Source organism: Suillus fuscotomentosus, assembly GCF_016647785.1.
Source record: "Suillus fuscotomentosus strain FC203 chromosome Unknown F5891scaffold_1, whole genome shotgun sequence".
Lineage (NCBI taxonomy): Eukaryota > Fungi > Basidiomycota > Agaricomycetes > Boletales > Suillaceae > Suillus > Suillus fuscotomentosus.
Window position 1 is genome coordinate 2,745,199 of NW_024539513.1, and position 24,988 is coordinate 2,770,186.

A 24,988-nucleotide genomic window follows, 5' to 3' on the forward strand; every position below is an offset into this window, starting at 1 on the left:
TTCAACAATGGAGCATTGAAATAGGTTTCGCAAATTTCCGACACAATCGAGCTTGGACTCTCAGAGTTCATTTGTAGTGCTAGGGGTGATGCTCAATGTTTGATTTAGTAGAAGAAGACTCGGACATACGGGTACCATGAGGCTGAAGCAAGTATGCCTAGATCATGGAGGCTGTGAATGACAAGACACACCTACATACAGCGGATGGATGATGTGCATGCCATGTGACCTAACAAGCGCCTGTGAATCATGATACACTTTTCCAAACACTTAGGTCCAGTTTGGACAACGACTCCGGGTTCAAAATTTCTGATTCAAACTGCATGTGATGATTGCACATGATAGGTCCAGATGGCATGTAAGTATATAGATAGATAATCGGCATATATATGTGTGTCATATCCATCACTGCCATGGATATTGAAGCGCAAATGCAACATGATCAACGACACAAAATCGTGGTCATTATCATTACCATTGTGGTCGCCCAGGTCACACATCTATACCATCTTTTATTCTTATCCCGCGCTGAAAGAATTCCTTACCACACATCCATACTTACTGGGCAAGCATGGGTATATGAACTGATCAGTGGTCATCCAGACAGGATCAGACACAATTTCGGAGTTGATTTTCAAATTTTCGATGAGCTGTTAGCAGTTCTTAACCGACACGGCTTTGTCCAGTCCCGGAATGGGGTAAGCGTGTCAGAGCAACTCGGCATTTTTCTCTACATGTGTGTTACTGGACTTTCGTCTCGCCACGTCGGAGAAAGGTTCCAGTGCTCTCCTGATACGATTACAAGTTAAGTGCCTAACTTTTGATATAACTATTGTTCAAGTTGTGCTGATTTCTGCAGATATTTTAAACACCTACTCATGTTCTTTTCATCGGCTCCCTTCTACACCTTGAACGTCCGCTTCCTGGACCAAAACACCCCACTTTCTGCAGCAATTCACACTGACCCTCAATTCTGATTCTTCGACCACTGTATCGGTGCTGTTGACAGCACCCACATCCGCGTTTTTGCGCCGCTTGAAGACCATGTTGTCCTGCACAACAGGAAAGGCTTTTTATTGCAGAACTGATTGTTTATATGTGACCTCGACTTCTTTTTCATTTACTCACTCACAGGGTGGGACGGCTCAGTCGCCGATGCTTCCCTTTGGAACAACACGTGCTCTCATGATTTGCATGTGCCCAAAGACAAGTATCTTCTAGCCGATGCCAGCTTTGGTACGTGTGACACACTTCTTGTGCCTTATCGAGGTGTCCGCTACCACCTGAAGGAATGGTGTTAAGCTAATCTCACATGAGTTCCTTTTTTCTTTTGTCTGTCTGTCTATTAATTTTTTTCTAGGCCTAAAGACCCGAAAGAGTTGTTCAACTTGCGACACGTTGCACTTTGCAACATCATCGAGCAGATATTTGGCGTCATGAAACGACAATGGTGCATCTTAATATGTGTGCCTGAATACTCCGTGGACATCCAGTCCCGGATCCCAGCAGCGCTTTGCGCCATTCATAACTTCATGCGAAGAAACAACGGTGATATATTTGTTCTTGCCCTCGAGTACGGGCACAATCTTGCAGAGGATGATGGTGTTGGATCTGGCGCACATTCAGAGGGACCGGTGGATGCTGCTGAGTGCAGACGCGCAGATGCTCATAGGGATGGAATCATGCAAGCAATGTGGACTGACTATCTCGCAGAATGTGCACGAAGGGGACTCCCATTGCCATAGTTGTAGGTAATACATGAATTTTGTACTACAAAATGATCTGTATGCCGCTATGATACAATCATATATTCTTGCGAGTCAATTGATCGCTGTGGTGCACCACCGCAAAGGACTCGCTTCTCTTCCAATGAGTAGAAAATGATCGCCTGGTTCTCGTGTTCAGCTAGAAAGTTGGCAATGCCCAAGCGCTCTTTGCTCATGAGGTCTGTATATTTATTGAGGAGGGAAATGGCACTTCCAACATGTGTGGAAGGCTGAGGCTGAGGCTGCACTGGCGGCAGCACCGGCACTAATACACGAGTCTTCTGCATCTCATGTACTACTTCTATGAGGCTTTTCATCGTTTCGGTGCCCTCCTGCTGTGCCAATAGCGTGGCAGATGGTGGCCGGCCTCATTTCTGAGAGCCTGCAGCTGACGCAGGCGAAAGCACGCTGCATTTTCGCTTTCCCCAGCTTGTACTTGTCCATGCCGAGCCACCGGCAGAGGTAGACCCTTCCATGGAAGGAGCGAGAACGGTAGATGGAGGGTCCACTGAGGATGGTGGCGGGTACACTAAGGATGGTGGCGGGTACACTGAGGATGGTGGCGGCCCTGGAAGTGCGTTGTCTGTGGCTGGGGGGATGGAGGATGGTGTGGTGGCATTGGTGGTGGTGGTAGGTCGGAAGACATGAGAGCCTTTCGACTTGCTTGGCATCAACTGCTGCATGATATCGAAGTGGTTGAAGCCCTTCATCATGAAGGGCCTTGCGTGAGGATGCGACTGAAAACAATGTCAGTAGAGGGGTATGCATGCAGTCTATTTGCGATGATGTACCTTTATAAAGTGTGCCCATACGTTGTCCTTTTTGTCCGTGATGCCCGCTCCATGATCATCACTCCAAGTAAAACCAGTACACTTAATTTCAACAACACTTTGGTATGCTTTCTTTAACTATAAAAATATATGTCATTGATTTGCTGGCGGCTGAAAGTTCACTGGAAACATACCGATGTCCACTTATTTTTGCAAACTGTGCCAACATTTTCTGCGCCCCTTTGATGCGGTGTCTTGTTACTTAAGGGTCTTATATGAAAGTTGTGTATAATGACAATGCAATTATACACAGTGAAGACTTCTTGCCAGTCCTTAAGTCTACGGTCTCCGACTTTTCTACTTCGTGGGAGGTAATGTGGTGAGTTCTTGGGAGGATTTAGTTTGTTGTCCTCTTCTTGTGTAGTCTTATATGAAGTGTTGTGGAAAGTTCTGTGTTCTGGATAAATTTAGGTTTGTTTCAGCCTAGTAGGTCGTGTTTCAACCTATGAAAGTCTGTTTCAACTTTGTCGTCCTTAGATATGTGTCTCACTTTCCGTTGAGAGACAGAGTCTTTTGTATACACGTAAAGCTTAGAATGAGAGCTGTTCAATGGTTATATAGTCAACCCCTGTAAGGTAGTATATAACCTAGAGTAGGATAATGATAACGAAAATTATATAGTCAACCCCTGTAAGGTAGTATATAACTTAGAGTAGATAATGATATCTTAGATTACCTCAAGACACTTATATTGGCCTGCACTTTAAGTCTTAGTAGTCTCACACGGTTTGAGATAAGAGTCAAGTGGGAGGATTGTATTTCATGGGTGAAAATGGGGTCCTTTTATACCTTTTGGGAACCCCCTTACTAAGCATGATTAATCAGATGGATTGGTAAGAATGTGGCTTACAAACCAGGTGATGAATCAGCTTATTACTAAGTACATTACAAATACAGTGTAATCTTACAAAGAAATTAGAAACCATGACAAACCATGACTAAACATGTTGAGTCATGTTAAATGTTGTTACAAAGCATGACCAATCATGACTAAACATGTTGAGTCAGCTTAAATAATGTTACAAACCAGAATATTTCCCAGTCACATGATGTGATGACAAATAAAAGCTGGTGGCTGAAAGAAGCCAAATACAAATAAACAGTCAGAAATAAATAGAGATACAAAACTTGGTGGCTGAAAGAAGCCAAATAAAAATAAACAATGAGAAATAAACAGAAGGTCACATGCTTGATACAAATACAAGGTAAAATAAGCCTGAAAAGTGAGAAATAAAATACAAGACAATGAAATAAAGGAAAAATAGAGAGGTAACTTAGTGACAGAGGGCTAGACAGTCTCTCATATCTTCCTTATCACTCTATATATATATCTGACATGGTATGAATCACATACCATGCATGACAGCAGGTGTTTTATCTTGAGGTGCGCATATGCTTGATTGAAGGTGGGCGCCTTGAAGCCCCCATCACCTGATGCAGGAAGGGCCTGCAGAAGGAACTCAAGAAAGGTGGTTTCTTCTGCCTTCGTCCACACTGCAGGAGCCTTGCTGGTCATTCCGCAAGATGCAGCAGCCGATGTCACGTCTATAGTACCCCGGGAATGTAAGGAATGCAAAGAGCCACTGCTTGATTTATCAGATATTGTGGTGATACCAGAGTATCTTTTGTTTTATTAGATAATAGATGCTTATTAACGCAGTCAGGTCATCACATGCGGTTTGAGCCAGAAATTTTGAACCCAGAGTCATTGTCCAAACTGGACCTTAATAAGCAAGTGATACCAAACAATGTTGATTCTCCACTGGGTCGTCTACAACAGCACTCATGAGCGAGAGAAGACATGGTGAACGGAGAGAGCACCGCTCAAGAGATAACCATAGACGAAGTGGTAAATGGTCTCCTTTACTCAGAGATTCTCGACTCACCTTCTGTGTCAATGTTGATTACCACGCACTACGTCGGCTGTGCTGGTAATGGGGTGACAACGCATTCACTTATGCTTATATTTATAACATGTCGTGATACGCATTCTCCGAACAGGAGGAGATAGAGGATGGAGTCGTTCAAAGTCACCTGAAAGGTGCAGCCACCATGACGAGAAAAGCGACAGAGAATCTTGTCCCACTAAACGTTCAAGGTCCCGGAGGCCATACCGCTCACACAGTCACAAATATCACAATGATACGAGAGACAGAGGAAAGGATAATCACAATGTGAGACATTTCCTGTCGTTGTTTTAACCTTACTATAGGACCAAGACAAATACCACGAGCCTTCCGAGAGTCCTGGGTGAATCAGAAGTCGTAGTGTCGTACATTGTCGCCTCATTTTGTCTGCTGAGTTGCCTTGAACCTTTGAAGATGTGTGGATAAATGCATTGTAGACCGCTGAACATCGACACTGATCTCCCTCACCTTCACCAAACTCTGCTGCATCTATGTCATCTAAGGAACATGGTGGCAGTAGTTGACATAAGTAGGTTGCAGGGGAAGTCACCGATCCTGTTCTCATTCGGATAGTCGCCATGATCGCAAGTCCAAGTCAAAGCATCGAGAGAAAGATCGAGACAAGAAGTACAAGATTACATAAGGACAGGGATAATGGAAAGGACAAGGGTAAAAAGGGCAGCATTCTAACAGGCAAGAAGGTCAGTTTTCTATGTTTACTTTCAACTTGTGGACATATCTTAAGTCCCGGAAAGCAGAATTTCTAGCTAATAATGGGGAAGGATGGACAATGGTAATAGGAAATGAAGCGGGTGGTATGCTCAACCGTTTTTCGCTGGTTCTCAGTCCTTAACATTGCCCTGTACCACGTAGATCTCGATTCTCTCGCTAGTGCACTTGGATATGCCTGGTTGCGCCCCAACATGAGCGGAAAAGCGATCACATATATAACTACACCTAGGGAGGATTTTGTCCTTAGAGCAGAGAATTTGCACGCCCTTGGTCTCGCTGGGATCAACCACCCTTTTGAAGAACTTTATTGCCCTGGTGATCCTATTCCGTCACAAGTGTCCCAGTTTGCACTTGTGGATCATAATGTCCTTGACACCAGACACATGTCTCCAACAGCCAGGGTTGTTTTAGTAATAGATCATCATGAAACTGATCCCAGGATAGTCAAACCGGCTGGAAGTTGCTCGTCTCTTGTTACAAGATTGTATCAATCGTCTTCCAATATTTCCATACCCCCAGAAATGCCCACACTTGCTGAGTGCTATTATGATCGATACTCATGGCTGTTACAGTTCTATCTTTTCACCTCTTCACGTTGTCACATATGCTTACTCATCATTCCATAGTATTCTATCACATTCCGCTGGAAATTTTGGACTGAATCTTATGAAGATATACCAGCTCCTCCCCCACCGAACCCAACCACCGACACCACCGACACCACTGACTCAGATGATGAAGACATGCCTAAAGAAATCGGCTCTCTTCCCGAGGTCTTCAATGGAGACACTCGCAAGGCCACCGCTTGGTCTTTACAGATGGAAGCGTACTTCCTCCTCAACGAAGAGGTATATAACCAAGATAAGAAGAAGATCATCCTCACGTTAAGTAGAATGATGAAAGGAGAAGCAGCCAAGTGGGCTGAAGGTGAATTAAAGAGGGCGACCATGGACGCCACAGTCTTTAACTCTTACGAAGACTTCACTAAGAAGTTCAAAGCCACCTTCTACCCCAAGAACATCGTCGAAACTGCCATGAGGCATATTTCCACCATCAAACAGACCGGCAGCGTCCCTGCCTACGCATCCTTATTCCGCACCATCCTAGCCGATACTGGCATTGAAGAAGAAAACACAAAAATCCTGTTTTTCCGCACTGGCTTAAAGTGTGAGCTAGTCTCCGCTATCCTAGCCCTCGAGAACATCCCAGACACCATCGACGGATGGCTCAGTAAAGCCCTCGACTTCGAGGTAAGAAGAACATTGTTAAACCCGCCAAACATGGGAAGGGCGAAGGACCCTTACGCTATGGATATAGATAAGATGGAGGCAGGAGAAGATGACGATGGTGAGAAAAGTACGAGGAAGACTTACCTCATGCCACAAGAACGTGACCGCAGGCGCAAGAACGGCCTTTGCTTCAAATGCGGCAAGAAGGGCCTTGCTAAAGACTGCCCAAACCATCCTACGGTAACTACCGCTAGGAAAACCCAAACTAACTCTGCATCTAGTTCCAAGAAGGACGATGCCGAATACCAGGAGTTTTTGGAATGGAAGGCATTTAAAGCACGCCAGGTAAAGAAACCTAAGAAGAAGGAAGAATCCGACGAAGAAGAGGATTTTTAAAGCAGAGATCTGCACCGGTGTCAGATTCTCCTAGAGTAGGACTTTTAGTACAGAGCATTGGCGATCGTAATTCTATGTGTATTCCACTTACCATTTGCTCTTCTAAGGTCAACAAAATCATCGAAGCAGCCGCACTGATCGACTCAGGCGCTGAAGGTGAGTTTATTGACTGGACATTTGTCTGTCGAAACTCCATCAAGAGTCACGAACTCGATAAGCCCATACCCATACGAAATGTGGATGGCACGCTCAATAAAAATGGAAAAATCACATGGTACTGTAATCTCTCCTTCCTCGTCTGCGGCATTCCCATGCGAACGCGCTTCCTCGTCACCTCCTTGGGAGGGGAAGACGCAATCCTGGGAATGGGATGGCTAAAGAAAGGAAACCCAGGTATCGATTGGACAAAAGAAGAAGTCCACCTTCGAGAACAAAGCATCAAACAGACTATACAAGAAGTCGAAGAAGAAGACGTCTTTTTTGACACACAGGAAAGTTTAGATGAGGAGGGGGATCCCGCTAGCGAAACCACTTTTTCTCACGAAATCCTTGACTTACTCCCCACCAAAGACGACACTGACGAAACAGATGTTATAGATCCCGATGACGTCCTCATCGCCTACATTAAAGGCGAACACATCATAGGAACATTCTCTATGGAAGTATCCGAGCCTCCCCTTACTAATGAACATATTCCCTCAGATCACCGGTATTACTCGACTTACGGCACCCTAGTACGGAAAGCACAAAACACGTCACAACTACTCACTCAAGAATTTCTTAAACCCGTCAAGAAAACTTTCGAAGAACTCGTCCCCGAGTCATTTCGGAAATATCAAGACATATTTGGAGAAGTAGCTAACGGTATATTACCTCCAGAACGAAAATTCGACCATAAGATCGAACTCAAGGACTCTTTCGAACCACGCAAGTGTAAGATTTATCCGCTTAACCCAGCGGAAGAGAAGGCCATGAACGACTTTGTCGATGAACATCTCACCAAAGGAACGATTATACCCTCCGAATCTCCTCAATCATCACCTTTCTTCTTCGTAGGAAAGAAAGACGGTTCCCTCCGACCCTGCCAGGACTATATATACCTAAACGATCACACGGTTAAGAATAACTTCCCATTACCACTGATTTCCGATCTTATAGACAAACTCAAGAATGCCAAAATATTCACCAAATTCGACATCAGATGGGGATATAATAACGTACGTCTAAAGAAGTCCGATCAATGGAAAGCGGCATTCGCCACGGCACGCGGTCTATTCGAACCAACGGTAATGTTCTTCGGCATGTGTAACTCTCCAGCAACCTTCCAATCTATGATGAACGACATCTTCGGCAATATGCTTCAAGAAGGATGAGTAATTATTTACATGGACGATATTCTCATATTTTCAGATGATTATGAAACTCACCAGAAAAGAACTCATAAAGTACTAGAACGACTCTGGGAACACCGCCTCTACCTAAAACCAGACAAATGCACATTCAACGTCACAGAAATCGACTATCTCGGTATGATTATTCGCCCCAGCTCGGTAACTATGGATCCCGCCAAACTAAAAGGTATATCCGAATGGAAGACTCCCACGAAAGTGAAAGAAGTCCGATCATTCCTCGGATTCACTAACTTTTACAGATGATTTATTGCCGACTATTCCACGGTGGCACGACCCTTAATCGATCTCATGAAGAAAGACGAACCTTTATATGGACTAATGAACGCGAAAACGCCTTTGAAAGGCTGAAACAAACCTTTACGACGGCACCTATTCTTCAAATCCCGGATAAAGCCGCACCATTTGCTATCGCAACCGACACTTCCCTTTATGCGACAGGAGCTGTGCTCCTTCAGAAAAATGATAACGGAGATTGGTTACCATGTTCTTTCCTTTCTCAATCCTTTAACCCGGCTGAACGTAACTATCAAATCTATGACAGAGAACTCCTAGCGATCGTCCGTGCCCTAAAAGCATGGCGACATTATTTACTCGGTTCCCCTTTTCCCGTGACCGTCCACACTGACCATAAAAACCTTCAATATTTTAGGGACGTACAAGACTTGAACAGACACCAAGCACGATGGCAAACATTCCTTTCTCAATTTGAACTATGTATCCAACATGTACCAGGCAAAGACCTGGTCATTCCCAATTTATTATCTCGTAGAACGGATCACCTTCCGGTCGATACCGACGAAAAGGACAATATTTCTATTCAACTCCTACCCGATTCATTGTTCATTAACACCATTGACACTTCTCTTACGGACAGATTACATATTTCCTCCGCTATTGATCCGGTAGTACAGACAGCGCTAAAGGCGCTTACAGACCCAGAAACTCCGCCCCCACTCCATTCGGCTCTTTCTGACTGGAAATTGAGCGACGGAATTCTCTTATATAAAGGACTTACTTACGTACCCCCCGGCGATATCCGCCATGAACTCACTTCCCTACATCACGACTCTCCTACTGCTGGACACCCTGGACGTTTCAAAACCCAGGAACTCCTCTCTCGCGACTACTGGTGGCCAGGTCTAGCAACCTTCGTAAAGAACTTTGTAGAAGGATGCAGCGTCTGCCAGCAGAACAAAGTAAACACTCATCCATCTCACCCACCTCTCGCTCCTATTCCCGCCCCTATTTGCAATCGACCCTTCGCTCATTGCTCAGTCGACCTCATCACAGACCTTCCTTTATCTGATGGATACGACTCTATTATGGTCGTGGTAGACCATGGACTTTCAAAGGGGGTAGTTTTCACCCCTTGTCTCAAAACGATCGACTCTGAAGGAGTCGCAAACATTTTCTTTTCCAAAGTTTTCTCTAGATACGGACTTTACGATAAACTTATATCAGATCGCGGACCCCAATTTGCTTCCAGATTCCAACTCAAACTTGGAAAACTCCTCGGATACAAGAACTCCCTATCCACCGCCTTTCATCCTCAGAGTGACGGAGAAACTGAACAAGTTAACCAAGAACTTGAAGTTTACCTTCGGATCTTCTGCGCTAATGACCAGACTGGTTGGGCCGCTATGCTTCCTCTTGCTGAATTCGTTCACAATTCACGGCATCATTCTGCACGCGGCACATCCCCTTTCTACCTCATGATGGGTTATCACCCGAAACACCTTCCTGATTCACATCCTAAATCCGACATTCCTAATATCGAACAATGCTTACTTATGCTAAATAAAGCACGCGACGAAGCGCTAGCCGCTCATGAACTCGCTCATAACACTATGCATCAACGAATCACGTCTAAATTCGTACCATTCTCTTTAGGCGATAAGGTTTGGCTAGAAGCCAAGAACCTTCATCTCGGATATCCTAATCGGAAGCTCGCTCTGAAACGCGAAGGACCATTTACCATCATTCAAGTCCTTTCGCCCATCATGTATAAATTAAAACTTCCCTCCCAATGGCGAATTCATCCCGTATTTCACGCCGCCCTATTATCTCCCTATAAAGAAAACGACGTACACGGCCCTAACTTTATTAACGCGCCACCAGACATCATTGATGGAGAGGAAGAATATGAAATCAAAGCCATTATCGGTCATCATGGCTCATCATCTAGACGGTCTTACCATGTCAAATGGAAGGGGTTCCCTAGTTCCGAGAACGAGTGGTTGACGGAAGGACAATTGAGTAACACTTCTGATGTTCTTTCTTTCTATAAACGATCGCATCGACTTTAACTTTTGTAGTAATCTGGGCTTACTACCCTTAAAACGGGGGTAATGTTACAGTTCTATCTTTTCACCTCTTCACGTTGTCACATATGCTTACTCATCATTCCATAGTATTCTATTACATTCTATCGTACGATTCTCTTTCTCTTTTTCCTATTCGCTATTCATATTCAAGCTCCGCTTCAATACTCTTATATATACCTTACTCTTTACGCTTTGTATCTTTAACTTGACCTATGCAGACCAGGGCCTGCAATCTAGCTTCATCTTCATCAGAACATTGACTTTGACTTTGATCCTTGAACGTTAAGACGTCTAAACAACGCCGAGCATAACAACGGCCTGAAAGAGGGAGGGAAAGCTCTGGACGTTGACAGTGAGGCAGCTGCATTTTTAATTCCCAATTCCCTTCGGGCACACAAGGAAGAAGTCTCCGCACCAGACAACCAAACAATCATCCACCTCCCTTCCATCCAGTCTCTGTCCGCGACGTTAGCAGAGAAGAAACTCTGTTTATCCCATCTCAGTACACGAGACTTGCTGCGGAGAGACTACAAAGAGTACGCATTCAGCAGGCCTGCATCCGAGGATGTGACAATATGATAAGAGTGGGTCTTGCCGCTATTCCACGTCGCCTCTCCAGATTCTTTGCATCATCAAGACATCTTATAAAAGAAATTCAAGATTTGTTCGACGAAAGAGATCTTAGTGTTCTCGCCATACTCACTACTTTTCGAAGCAAGAAAGGCAAGGGAAGGTGGGAGCAACTTTGGATAATCAAGGCAGATGAAAGCATCGCAGAGAAACTTTTGCAAGGTCTTGAATCAAGCCAAGAGCTTAAACTGAAGAGGCTTGATTTCTCAAAGTTCACGAGCAACACTGACATGGCTGATGAATCTGAGGACGATGATGCTGAAAAAGTAACGGCCGATGAAGCGCAATTCGGGGATTCATTTGTTGTGAGGGCGTACAAGCAGGGTAATGCGAGCGTGACGAGGAAGCAGACTGCCCCCACTCTCCAGAGACTTATGGAAGGGCTATGAACTCATGAGGTGATTGTTTGACACAGTTTGAAAGCCTCTCATACCTGATATATCCGATGCATATGTATAAAGACACGCAATGAACCCATGCAATCACCGTCAGGTTGTCCTTGCATTTCTCCATAAGCAATTAGAATCTTTGCCCCCTCGTTCATGACACGGTTGCATATCCAACTGACACGTTCAAGCATGGTAAACTCTTGGAGCCCTTTCTTCAAACAGGATCCTTATCAAAACTATGGTTCATGCAGGCTGGGCTCACAATCAGCAGTCCACTCTCCACCGTCCACAACATCCACATTTTCAGTTACTTCTCCGCCAGTGGAAAGCGTGTCTGTTTGTCACCTAGGTAAACAACAAGCACTTCATATTCTGTGTGTTGTCAGTGGTTCTCTTCGTTCTACCTCTTACCATCTTTTGAACTGTTCGCACCTCACATCATGAATAACAACATCCCTGCACTCGATTGTCCAGCAGTCATCAATGATCTGGCTGATCGTCTTGGCTCTCTAAGCCGCTTTCTGGACGGCATCAATGACCTTATGAAATTCAGTTCCTTAGGAGACCACAAATTGCAGCACTATGGTCGAAAGGTCTTGCCCTCACAATTCAATCATCTTTTACAGTCAACTGACAATTATTTTCCCGTGCAGATCATCGCTCTGACTGAAGTAAGTATAATTTGAAATTTTGCAAACTGTTCCAATACTGATGCTCTCGGTATTTAAGGGTGCACGTATGATATTGAGACGCGAGGGAGTGGCCCTGTACCTCTTCGTTCTTTGTTCAGAGGAACTTTTGCCATACAAGTCGGCGTACTTCAGGTTTCTTCTTTGGATCAGACGCCGCAGGCCCGCGTTTCCTGCCGACATTGGGGGTAAACATCAGTTGTTATTTCGTTGGACTTCCTTATTCATCGTTTGTACAGATCGAATTACTTCTCTCTTGTCTGTTCTAAAGAGCAATTTCACTATACAGTTCGGAAGAGTTGACACTCGTGCCCAACTGGGCATTGAGGAGTTACTAGTGCCAAATGACGCACTACCCGCTTGGGAAACCGCCATCCAGACTGCAGCACATGCTGCTATTGCCTTGTCGCCACGGAAATTGTATGCAGCGTCGGACATTATGTTACGTACGTGAAGCTGCTGCGATAAGTATTCAGGAGAACCTAGATTGACCAATAATTTTTAGCACCGGATGCTTTGGCGAAAAAAAAGCGGAGAATCCAGGAGCTCGCACGTTATGTGAAGTCACCTGCTGTGAATATGCCCCCACCAGTTTCTCGGGAGTACCTGCCGAGCAAGAACTGGGAGGCTCCTCAGCTTTGAAGGCCATTCGTTCGAACCAAAGCCATACATCAGCGGGTTAGATCGTGCTACAGAGTGCTACAGAGTGCTTCATAGCACTCTGTAATCATGTGTAATGAGTTACGTTTCCCTGATGTATGCTGCAAGGTTGTCCCCGAGAATCAATCATCAGTCGAAGATCTGGATGATTGGGAGCCTCCTTGCCTTTGGAGGCCATTCGTTCGAACAGAAGCCATATGCTGTGAGGTCTTCCCTGAGAATCAATCATCGCTCGACGATCTGTTTACCCTGGACTGATTGCTACCATGTTATATTTCATCAGAACCAAAAATCAGTCCCCTTTCGTTACATGGCTGTTCCGAATTTGTAATTATCCATCCATCGCCTGTCCCATTATCGACGGACAATCCTCCTTCATCGGCTGCCACACCACTGGTATCTGAAGTCTAGAGTCCTTTTCCCCATCCCATCTGTATGTCATGTATATATCCCTTTCGTTTGCAACTAGATCTCTGCTACAGCCGCCTTGGGATGTCATCTCATAGAAATTAGTATTCAAATCACTCTCATTGTTGTCCAGCTTCTCCACGGCATGCTCCAATATTCCACATCACAATCAGGCTGTATTCGTGACTCGAACCCAGCCGGTTGGACACCAAAAATGCGCTGAGATTTTGAGTGGGGACACATCAATGGCTCACTTGCTCAAGTTTTTACATGGAGTGGCATTTCTGACCCAGAAACTCGGAGTCAGCTATGGATATGCGCTGGTGATAAGAACTTTTAGACACTTAGATGAATGTACATTTAGCGCACCACAACAACGGCACGAGTCTCGACGAACGGGGGCACATAAGAAGACTGCAGAGTTGTATTGGGTCAGCGGAGAGAATCAGGATTTCAGGCTTGAGGGATAGCAAGACTACCGGACACAACACCAAGGGGCCCGAGTCAAAGAAGAAAGTGGGCATATCATAAGAAAAGAGAGTTGGGCGCTTAATCCGGTACTGACTGTGAAGCAAACACAAGGATGAGGGAAGATGTACTACTGCGAACATAGCCAACGACCTCCCTCAGAACTGGACTAGGACTGACCGCCCACTCCATCGCAGCTCAACCTATCCGTCTTCCTGAATACTATCCTAATCCTGCAAGTGATTCGTGCAGGATGATGTTACTAAGAGGTGAAATTACCCCATGGCCATTAAGCCAGAGCAAACGAAATACCGTATCCTGTCCCTGCAAAGCAAGAAACTTCAACGACAATGCAAAAAGACTGACATCGAACACATCTTACACCTACCTGCCGGTGGACAGCAAATCGTGATCAATGGCTCATGGGACAGATAGGGGCGTGCAGGTTGGCAGGAGTTCCGATAACGATGTGAGATTATGGAACATCGACATAGGCAAAGCTATAAAAAATGGACAGCATACACAATAGCAATGGAGGGCAAGTGGTGAACGGATGCTGCCAGAGGCGTACATGGTGGTTGTAAGATATGCGATGCGTTGAGGGTTACCAGAAGTGATTACAAGATACTGCCCAGTGTGCATATGGCTTTTCCATGACTCCAGATCCGACAATAATAGGGTGAGTCCTGTACGGCGGGATTTTAAGACCCAGTGAACAGGTTTTCGCACTATATATTCAAAGCAAATTAGTAATTGTCTGAGGGTGCAGGATTGACGAGACCAGAACACATGAGCAAGATTTCAAACTCAGACAAACCTTATTCATCCCAGCAGCCTATTGGTGGTTACCAATGCGCATCCAAGTCGTCGACGACAATAGCAAGGCGGTCCAAGGGGATGGATACGCAATTTTCGTTATGATGCAGCAGATCTATAGCTTGATCGTCCATGACACATCAATGATATTGACATTATCTAAAATGTTGGAGTACAACCCTTGTAGCTTAGTCTGTGAGTACTCTCGTTCTCAAAGTAATGTTCTTTCACACAAGCCTTTGTTCAGTGCTCTGCTGTATACATGCTTGAGCTATGTTTTTGATTACAGTGGATCTTGCTCGCATTCTTGCACACTTTTCTTCAAAATTCTGATATCTGATGTCATCCAACAGGATTCGGCATGATACAGCATGGTAGTGTCTACAGTCACAATTAGTAGTACCAAACAAATGAGCAGATGCATACACCATGTGGGCAGCGAGGGTAATGTTGAGAGCCGATGAACCCGAGGATGGAAAGGCCGAGAGAGGAGGAACCAAAGGAGGAAATGGGACTACAGCCGAAGAGTAAGGCAGCTCAAGGTGCGAGTGCCACCAAACGGAGATTCCAGACGACATGTCAATGTCGGCAATCTTTTTCGTTCGTTTAGTATATGTTTTCAATCAAAACTCCTGCTGGCACACTCACCTTATAAAAGGAGCCAGCTGTCATCGAAACATCTCAGATTCGTAGACCGAATACTGAGATGTGAGTAAAAGTCCTAGTCTAACGTTAGTACAAGTACTAACGTACACGTAGCCTTACCTTTGTGTCTAGGTAAAAACATATGTCAATAGAGATTTGTAGACCAAATACTGAGATCCTTACCTTTGTGTCTAGCCTCGCTATACTCACAATAGGTAACACCACTCACCAAATACGAATATGTTACATCCGCGTTTAACGACTTAGAGCTGTGATGAGTAAATTAAATTTATTCAATGGAATGCAGAGTGTGGCACTAGTACAGTACAGAATTCCCGCTACCTTTAGGGAGTGGGTCTTATAGTTCCTGATTTTGACGTTTTGGTGGTAGATTTCACAATTTCGTTGCCCCTCTTTTTTCGCTTTAGATGGCAACTGTTGCCTTAGATGGTAATGAGGCTGTGTTGATCAATCGGTTTACACCACCTTTAGCTCTCGCCTGCTTGATCATCGCATCGCTGTCAAGTTCATGCTTACACCCCTTTTGCGCTCTCACCATCATGACCTCATTCATCGGCCGCTTCCCTGTCTCTGTCATTTTTGATACTGATTTGAGTTATTGTCTTGTATCTATTCCAGTTGCTCATGAACTCGGTCATTCAGCGCCAGCACCAGGTTCTCGGTTCTCTGAGATTTTCATGGCTTCCTATGATGGCCGTGCGCTCACGACCGATGTTGAGTTTGAGGTCGTGCGCAGTCTTTGATTGTGATGATTTGATTGGGATGAATTGGATTGCTGCGTGGCGCACTGTTGGTAGGGAATATGAGCATCCTGCGCATAATCCTTATTCTCATAGTGCGTCTGGATTTCAAGGTGATAGTATATCATGGTTGAATCCTTGCTATCTGTCTGATGTTGTTTTATGTTTCTAGCAACTTCGTGTATATTTGGTGGTGATGCAAGCCATTTGCCAGAATCTGCTGTCAGTGACTCCACGGAATTATCTCAGTCTTTGTTCCTCGCAGGGGCAGTTTTATTGTCTTGCAGACGTTCAAAGTCTATCGTGCATGATATATTTTTTGCATTGTGTTGTTCGTGGGTCCGTTTGGGTCCCTTGTCATCAGAAGTTGCGTTGCTTGAGCAGGCATGTGCTCTGCATGGTTTAGACCCTAAGGGTTCATATTCCTTGCGGCCCGTTCTACTTGCACCTAAATGGATAACAACCATCGTGCAGTAGTGATAGACAGTGATATTTCGCTAAGTCTCATAATCAACAGCATAGATTAGCATGTGACATGATTAGTAAGGTGGAGTCGGACAGGATTGAAACAAAATGTCTCTTCACGCAATGTAGCAATAATAGTAGTGAAAAAAAAAAGCCGAAACAGGCAGCGGATGTTGCCACTTTAGCTGGCGCTATAGCTTATAAGAAAGTATCATGCAGAAATAAGTAAACAACATCACAAAAATTGCTCAACCGTGAAATTACCTGATATGGACAGTAGGGTGCCTAAACATACAACCAAACAATCATGTGTGATGTCATCCACGTCACGACGCGACAATTGAACGCAAGTAAGTAACTCAGAACGACACCACATCCCTCGTCATTATATCACATTGATTATGAGTAGTTACTTCTTGTATCTACATGATATATCATAGACACTACTATATATAAATAATGTCGAGTAGATACTGTAATCAAATTTTTTGGCACAAGAGAAAATGACAATGAGAATTTGATGCATTGCACTGCACAATCGATCGGTTGAGAACATCAAACTACAATACATTAAAGTGCGCCATACCCTTCCTCTGCAAGCACACCATCATCCAGCTCCTCTCCTTCATCTGCTATGACTCTACCCTCGTCATCATCTTCTTCTTCATCGCTCTCGCTGTCAACATCATCCAAGTCATTCTTGATGTCTTCCCATTCCTCTTCCTCTTCAGCTGCGTCAGGCGCATCATCAGCTTCTTCCACTTCTGCTTCTTCGGCTCCATGTTGCTCGAGTTGGAGAATGTTGTCCCAGTCTCTGGTAGCTTTGTGGCCAATTCCGCCACCATGGAACCTCATGAACATATCTCGATCTACAAATCTATATGTTGTGTAGATAGTATGTCAGCCTATGTAGCAAGAATAAATAAAATGAAATGTGCACATATTCACATACTGAAATTGGCAGTCAGACTCAAGATCTTGAGGATCTATACAATGTTGAAAACTTGGAATTAAGTGAACCCCACGAATGACAAAGTCCGGATCCAAAAATCCATATGCATCAGGGCTGTCTTGATCAAAAAATTCAAGGCACTGGAGTTGTTTTGCAGCTTAACCTGCAGGCAAATTATCCCTTCTGAACCATTGAATGAACAAGAAGTCCATCCGAATTGGTTCAGAATACATCCTTGTGTTGTCCTCACGGTATTACACATTGATATGAAAGATCCTGATCACCCAGGCATACCAGCATGGGTGAGTCTTCTCATCTTCATTGGAGAGAACCATTATGTTGGCACGAGTGCGGGGATTGATGGTGTCCTGTTCATGTCATAGATTGTATGTTGTATAGTTGATGTGTAAAATGCTGTGGTGATATATTTTGTTGTCAGTAAACAGCACTGAGGTACGATCAGCATCGGTGAAGTCATGCTCATCTCCGCCGTATGCAATATTGCAAAGCCGAGCAAGAAGATGGTCCTTAAGTCACGGAATGAACTCCTAATAAAATATAATGAAAGTGTGAAAATGAAAATCTAACAATAGCTTACCTCGATAGCCAGATCACACAAGTCTCCAACATCTCTGCGCCCAATTAACCAGGAGGCAATATCATCATTTGCCCGAGCATATCTGGCAATGGAATAATGATTGGAGGGAGACATTCATGTGCATCATGGTCTTGGATTCTGCTGTGCTGCAAGTGCAGCGATCACCTTCTCAATGAGCTGTTCTTGCACTTCTTGAGAAGTCATGCTGATCAAAGTTTGATCCTTCTTCTTGGCTGTGCGAGGGTACCGGCACTTCGATCGATGGTGCTCGAGTTCTCCCTGTCGGGTATTAGTCATTGAATGAAAAACATAATGAAAAGAAGACTTACTGGTTGTGTTGAATAGCTATCTGTAGTACCGACTTGCCGGATAGTATTTGGGTAGTCAGCGAGCGCGTGGTATTTGTAGGTGTAAAGATTCAATGTCTTAACCTTTGAGTTTGATGTAGAAGATTTCCCAATCTGCAACCCAGTTGCAGATCCCACTTGATTTGAGGCTAATGTAGCCTGACGACGTCCATGGGCGGCGTACTCACTAGGAAGTTCGGTTGTGTTGTAGTATGCACAAGTAGTGCATTGAAACTTGCGGACTGATTGGTCGAGGATGACAGTTGAGGAGTCGAAAAATGCAAAAGTGTTGTTGGTATGTACACGAAGCTTCGCATAAGTGTGCCAGGTAGCAAGGTCAAAGAGGAGGTCGAGAACGATTGTGTTCTGATTGGGGGGGAGAAGTCCTTCAAATACGGGAATAGCACACTAGAAATGAAAGGTGCATCAGTTCATCATCAAATTCTGATAGAATCAATCTCACCTATAATAAATCTTTGAAGTCGCGGGCTGTGAGATGCTTCATTGCAGAAGTGTTCTTGTGGAACCATCTGATCGTTCCCCTGCCAACAGTAGGAACCTGACGGTACCTGTATGTAGTCATATAAGCGCTGTGATATTGCAAAGAGAACTATGACATACCTGAAATTAAGCTCTTGAACCGCTGAACCACCCACGGCAAAGAGAATGTGCATCAAGTGTATGAAAATTGCTTTCCACACACCGAGCTCGAACTCGTGAAGTAAGTCAACAACAAACATTGAAAAAAAATTGAAAATGTATTTAAGAAACCACATAGAAAATGTGTTCTGATATGAAATAATAAGATATAAATCTAAGATTGATGCACAGATTACTCACCCGAGTTGGAACTAGCGACTCGCTTTGCAAGATCTTCTTGATCCATTGCCCATTGATGCCAATGCCATGCTGAAAAATAAGCTTGTGGGCTTTTTCAACTGTGCGATGACATTGTTCATCATCAACATGCTAAGTTGCCTGGCAGTTCTCAAGATCAATCTTCATGCCCATCTTGGGGACATCTTCTTTTTTGATCAGGCAGCAGGGGCAAGGGCATTTGCCAAGAAACTTGATGCATGCAAGCAGAATCCTACAAGAATAGACCTAAGATGAGATACAATCACAAGATTTAAGATTAAAATATGCACTTTTCAGGATAGTCTGCCAAGTAAGTAAAGAAGCAGGGGAAAACACGTCGAGTGATCCCATCCCCACATCAAATAATAATGCCATTTTTGTAGGCATCCATAAAATCTTTGTCCAATAGAAGCAACCATATGGCTTGCATGAGCTCGCACTTACAGTGAGTATAGACATCACTGGATGATGCCTCATCAAAGAGACAGCCGTAATGGTCTTGGAAGTTATCAGGAAGCTTAATATATTGTAATTAGCATAATCAAATTAATAGAATGCAAATGAAATGGCACATACATTTGGAATATACACAACGTGATGACATGCAGATGTGGTTGGCTTGCCTCGTGTGTACTTGGATTGATTTCCAAAGCACAGATAGAAGGGCCAGAGTGACACATCACCGAAACTAGCCAGGTGAGTGCCATCAGACCACATCATCAGTGAGGCAATAACTCACTCGAGGTCATCGCCTGGATCTTGGGGAAGTGCATTAATTTCCTTGTAGGCTTCTATAAAGGCTGGTGAGGAATATGCCTCGCTATAGACATTGATGTTGCGCCCATCAGAGGCTTCCCATTGCTGATGGAAAGGTGTCAGATGGAAGGTGGACACGATGCTGTCCTCAAAGACAGATCTAATGATGTCAGTGAGGGAGCGGTGATGAACACCAGTGATCTCCAATTCTGGGGTGTCTTCTTCTGATGGGAACTTCACCTTTTCTTTGGGTAGGCAGATTTTTACTGAAGAGCTGCACCAGCCATTTTCCACACAAAACAGATTGGATCTGTCCTTGAGGTACTCCTTCATGAGCCTCTTCTCCCTCACATCGTCAAAAATCCGCATGTCTTCTCTCCTATATACATCATTGTCAAGAAATTCCCTGGTGAGACCTTTCATTTCAGCGCTCGACTTAGAGTTTGCGCCAGAATACTGCCAGCACATGAGAAGTCCTGCAGTTGGGCTGCTAAATGGGGAAAATATGTCTTCCAGATGGATTTCTTGGGAGGGAAGTCCAGGATCGATCTGAGAATGCACTAAATGAGAATTGCCCTGAGTTTCGAAGGTCAGGGCATCAGCAATCACATCCAGGCCTTCATTTCCGGTGGGTATGAGAGTGGATTTTTGCGCATAGATGCAGAAAAGACCCAGTGCATCTGGTGCAGTCTGGTAGGGGATGAGTATGGGCTGGTGGTCGGGGAGGTCATTGATGACTCGGTTGGGAGGACTATCTGGAGGAGGAGCAGGTAAATGTGGGAGATTGGTAGGTCCAGCTGGGATATAGTCCACATAATGAGCGGGCATGTGGATTCGTCGGCCAGAACGAGCAGAGGTTATGGCAGGCACATCAGGGATTGGTGGGATTGGTGCGCGGACGTCAGTAGAAGCTCCAGCAGTATTTTCATTTTATTAGTTATAAAATTAGACAAACTGATCATTCAATATAAAATGACTTACCTCATGCATATGATCATGATTGAGCCATTGATCATTGTCGACATCCATCTGGTCTTCAGGACTTAGTTGATGAGCATTATGGCTCATATCTCTGCCTTCTGGTGAGGAAGATGTGTCAGGAGCCATGACATGTTGCCTTTTTTTTCTTCCGGCGCATTTGCTTCTCCAGACAGCGCTGCTGTTTATAGACATCAGCATCCAGGCTCTTACTGGCGAGCCTCATGATTACTGAGGCTTTTCTGAGTTGTGAAAACCTTTGCACACCCAAGGCAGGTGAGGCCGTCCATGGGATGCACACTCAGCCCAACATGAACACAAACTTTAGATCTTATATTGCATCATAGATATAATAACAAATTCATAAGACTTAGCGGGAATATGTATTGATCCTGCTTCCTGCAACTCTTCTCCAAATGAGTCTACTAACTCCCGGTCTAAGTCCTTGGAGTTGCCTGTGCCATTTCGCCACATGGCTTAGCTATCACCACCTGCATGGTATGTGAGCATTCTTAAGGTATGACAGACACACCTATTCCAGTCTGTGGATGAAGCAATCAATGCTTCTGATCAAGCAGTCAGTTCATGATCATGATTGTCAACTAGGATATGATGAAGAGATTTTGACTTAGAGAAATTAGAATTGAGCGAGGTGGGTCATGTGATTTCGGAGATTGAAATTTGCCTTTGTTGATCAGATTCTGATCACACAACTTCTTCTATTGATATCATTGCATCACATCTCAAGCATGCCGCACAAACATTGTTCCAGATCCCCCTCAGCTTCAGAGAGTGACACCAGCAGCGACTCTTCTATTTCCTCAATGGAACACTTGCAACCTTGCCTTAAGAAGCTGTCTAAAAAACATGGGCACAAATCTGATAAAGGTGATCGAGAAGTCAAGTAAGTTTTCTATTCAAATTCCTTGCACCAAGATCACTAATATAATCTATGATCAGGCAAGCTAAGATCTCGAAAGAGAACAACTCTGAACTCGAAGCTCAAGAGGATTATCTTGTGGCAGCACATGCCATGGCACGTTGCACTGATCTGTTTTGCAACATGGAGAAACTTCTAAGGGTAGGTCTACTCCTACAGCAAGAGCAGGCTGCAGAGAATGGAGAATTGGAAGAGTCAGAGGTCGAGCACGAATCCCGTCAGAAAAGGCTTGCAAGTCTGTAAGTCCGAATGTTCATTTTGCAAAGTCTATACTAAGATGTCCATTTTTTTAGTTCGACCAATACCCTCAATCAGTACAAGCGCAACTATCAGCAGTTGCGTCAACTGGCTCCGTGACTCCAATCACTTATTGCTGATCGCACAAAGTCCAAGGAACTCACTCAGATCACACAAAAGGTGAGTATATGCTGCTTATATGCGCACATATCATGTACTGATATACTATTTAGATGACTGCTGTTATCAGTGGAACACGTTTGGATGATGCAACTCACTTAAAGGCCCAAATCAGCCACTATGCGGTGCCTGAACCATTAAAAGAAGGTTTGAAGCCTACAATCTACAACGGCGGCTCACTGTCCAGGGTGCACATGGGCATCAATCACCCTGTGCTTGCTTCTTTTCTTTGTCTGATATCAGCACTCACTGATTTCAACCGAGATCCCACATTGTAAGTACTCGATTTATGACATATCCGATCATCTGATGTTCTTTGACTTAGGGCCCAAAAATGGATGGAGATCAGACGTATCTGTATGACCTCAATCGACTTTCCGGTGTTTCTGTGGGCCGGAAATCCTCCTGGCAGCAGGTACAACAAGGATGCCATGCACGAGGGCCTGTTCCAGGGCTATCTCATCGAGCATGTAAGTCTTTCAGTTGATTATATGCATGTATCTTACTAATATTTTGTATTACTAGATAATGTGTCATATTTTTACAGGTCCTTCCACTGCATTAGGTGACGACTCGTGCACTACACATTTGTGCAATATGTCCCTGCATGACATGACTACTGTCGAGGCAGAGCATATAGCATATGTTTGCATTCAGGTGAGTTTTATTTTAATTGATGTACTTAACACAACTGACTTATTGTTTTCATATACTATTACTACTACTACTACTACTGCCAGGCACGCTTTGCCATCAGCAACAAGAACAAATGGTCTGAAGCAGACAGTCAATTCAACAATCGCGCATTCTAATACAACATTATCGACTTCATTCGCGAGTGTGAGGATAGAGACTGGGTGGAGGGACTCCTCAAATGGTGGAACAGATATGTTTTTCTCCTCCAATAATTTGCCTGGCTAATTGCTTCTGTCTTTAGGACATTATTTAAAAATGAGAACAGATGCGAAGGCGGACTGACCATATCCGACAACAATGGACCTGGAAATTTGACTGGCTCGTCCTTTGCTCCAGTAAATGGGCTGGCTAAAATGCGAGCACAGATGGCCACTCGTGCTAGCGCTGCCAAACAACCTGCAGCACCTGAAGCTACTCCAACTATCCCAACGCCGCCTAAAAGCTCTGTCACCCCGAAACCAGAACTCCTCCCACCGCCAGTTGCTTCTGTCACCCTGGAACCAGAACTCCCCCCACCACCAATCGTTCAATCTCCAAGGCTTGTGCAGACAGCCCCCATCCCACCAACATCTCCTGCACCGAGTGAACTCATGCCAGATGATGTTCCATCTGACGACAATGAAGACTTGGAACCCATCAGTACCAACAAAAGGAGGAAAAAGAAGGCACCAAAAACCAGCTGGGGTAAGGGTAAGCACCGTGCAACAGAGGAATCTGACGATGAGGACCATGAACTGGCCAAGCCAACCAAAGGTCGCACCAAACACGTAGCACGCAGGAAATAGATGGTATTGGTATGTTCATTTTGCCTTATTCCGACTATGTTGTCACTCGGTTTTCCTTGATCGGTTTTAGATTTTTCACTTCAATGATCGCTCGTTCGGACTCGGCAGCTGCTTCTCGAATCACCGCATTTTCACACTGGACTTTGCCTTGTTGTACTCATATTCTCACACTGGGACTTTTGGTGTTGTGCTCTTGTTACCTCTGACATTGCTTTCCATGTTATCTCTGGATTCTCTCATTCAGTGATACCCTGCTAGTGCAGCAGGTTCCTTATATTGTAGCACCTTACAATATATTGTATTCTCATGATGATAATCAATATCTGACTTTAACTGAATATCTCTGTGTGATTTACAATATCTGAATAACTAATTGAGATAATGATATATTTGCCTGGAACACGTCATACACGCTCCGTCCATTGGACATTTCAGGTTCCAAGTCTGCTCAGACATACTAAACCCTAACCTTGATATTATTGACAGTATTGATACCATATATATATCTATGTATTGTTAGGTCTAGTATGAGCAATTTTTGTGATGAACAGGAGAGCAAGGGAATGAAAACAACTAGAAATACAGCAAATGGAATAATATAGCGAATCATGTCTCTAACTACACACCTATGTGGACAAATACAATCTGCTGTTCTAACGGAATCTTCTTGTGCAACAATCTCACAGCCTTGTGCAGCACTACCGCAGCACCTGTGCAGTCCAATTTTTTTGAATCACCAATTAACTTGCGGTATAAAGCAGATATGACTTCGCATGCAACCTCGTTGTCAACAGACCACATGGAACCGATCACACTGCGAAATCCGCAGAATTGCATGGCCTCAGCTAGATGGATCGACTCATCCGGGCGCTTTTTGTCGCCAACGGTAGTGTGGCAGGCCGATAAGAATGCAAACTGCGGGTTCTGCCAGTTGGATCTTATGATATATTTTTTAAAAAGGCTTCTTAGACCCATACCACGTGGCACCCTTCAAGGACCTTGGAAAAACTCAACCGAGTTTTGCGCCAGACGGTGACAAAGATGTCTTTGATGTCCTCCTCACCTCATTTCTCTTCTCTTTTATCTCTTTCTACTACTAGCTTCTGAATACATAAAAAGAAAACCAACAACAAA

General features: G+C 44.3%; 6 protein-coding genes across 6 annotated transcripts; 4 read left to right on the forward strand and 2 right to left on the reverse strand.

The window, feature by feature from the left end:
- Positions 1 to 5,067: 5,067 nt before the first annotated feature.
- On the forward strand, positions 5,068 to 5,646 carry F5891DRAFT_1206737 (uncharacterized protein; the record flags this gene model as incomplete). The annotated part of the gene is made up of 4 exons (XM_041369046.1): positions 5,068 to 5,204; positions 5,249 to 5,318; positions 5,377 to 5,600; positions 5,632 to 5,646. The coding sequence occupies exons 1-4, from the start codon at positions 5,082 to 5,084 to the stop codon at positions 5,644 to 5,646; spliced, it is 432 nt and encodes a 143-aa protein (XP_041234511.1). The 5' UTR covers positions 5,068 to 5,081.
- A 6,135-nt stretch (positions 5,647 to 11,781) lies between these two features.
- F5891DRAFT_1206744 (uncharacterized protein) lies at positions 11,782 to 12,946 on the forward strand (the record flags this gene model as incomplete). Its single annotated transcript, XM_041369047.1, has 4 exons — positions 11,782 to 12,286; positions 12,345 to 12,492; positions 12,544 to 12,750; positions 12,810 to 12,946. Exons 1-4 carry the CDS (start codon positions 12,056 to 12,058, stop codon positions 12,944 to 12,946), a joined length of 723 nt encoding a protein of 240 aa, XP_041234512.1. The 5' UTR covers positions 11,782 to 12,055.
- Positions 12,947 to 20,017: 7,071 nt separating this feature from the next.
- Positions 20,018 to 20,866, reverse strand: F5891DRAFT_937044 (uncharacterized protein; the record flags this gene model as incomplete). Its single annotated transcript, XM_041374073.1, has 1 exon — positions 20,018 to 20,866. One exon carries the CDS (start codon positions 20,864 to 20,866, stop codon positions 20,018 to 20,020), a length of 849 nt encoding a protein of 282 aa, XP_041234513.1.
- Positions 20,867 to 21,765: 899 nt separating this feature from the next.
- Positions 21,766 to 23,185, forward strand: F5891DRAFT_1180509 (uncharacterized protein; the record flags this gene model as incomplete). The annotated part of the gene is made up of 8 exons (XM_041365940.1): positions 21,766 to 21,920; positions 21,977 to 22,191; positions 22,250 to 22,296; positions 22,344 to 22,373; positions 22,427 to 22,647; positions 22,699 to 22,843; positions 22,899 to 23,030; positions 23,114 to 23,185. The coding sequence occupies 8 exons, from the start codon at positions 21,766 to 21,768 to the stop codon at positions 23,183 to 23,185; spliced, it is 1,017 nt and encodes a 338-aa protein (XP_041234514.1).
- Positions 23,186 to 23,434: 249 nt separating this feature from the next.
- F5891DRAFT_1180510 (uncharacterized protein) lies at positions 23,435 to 23,854 on the forward strand (the record flags this gene model as incomplete). The annotated part of the gene is made up of 1 exon (XM_041365941.1): positions 23,435 to 23,854. One exon carries the CDS (start codon positions 23,435 to 23,437, stop codon positions 23,852 to 23,854), a length of 420 nt encoding a protein of 139 aa, XP_041234515.1.
- Positions 23,855 to 24,472: 618 nt separating this feature from the next.
- F5891DRAFT_938073 (uncharacterized protein) lies at positions 24,473 to 24,829 on the reverse strand (the record flags this gene model as incomplete). Its single annotated transcript, XM_041374148.1, has 1 exon — positions 24,473 to 24,829. One exon carries the CDS (start codon positions 24,827 to 24,829, stop codon positions 24,473 to 24,475), a length of 357 nt encoding a protein of 118 aa, XP_041234516.1.
- Positions 24,830 to 24,988: the final 159 nt, after the last annotated feature.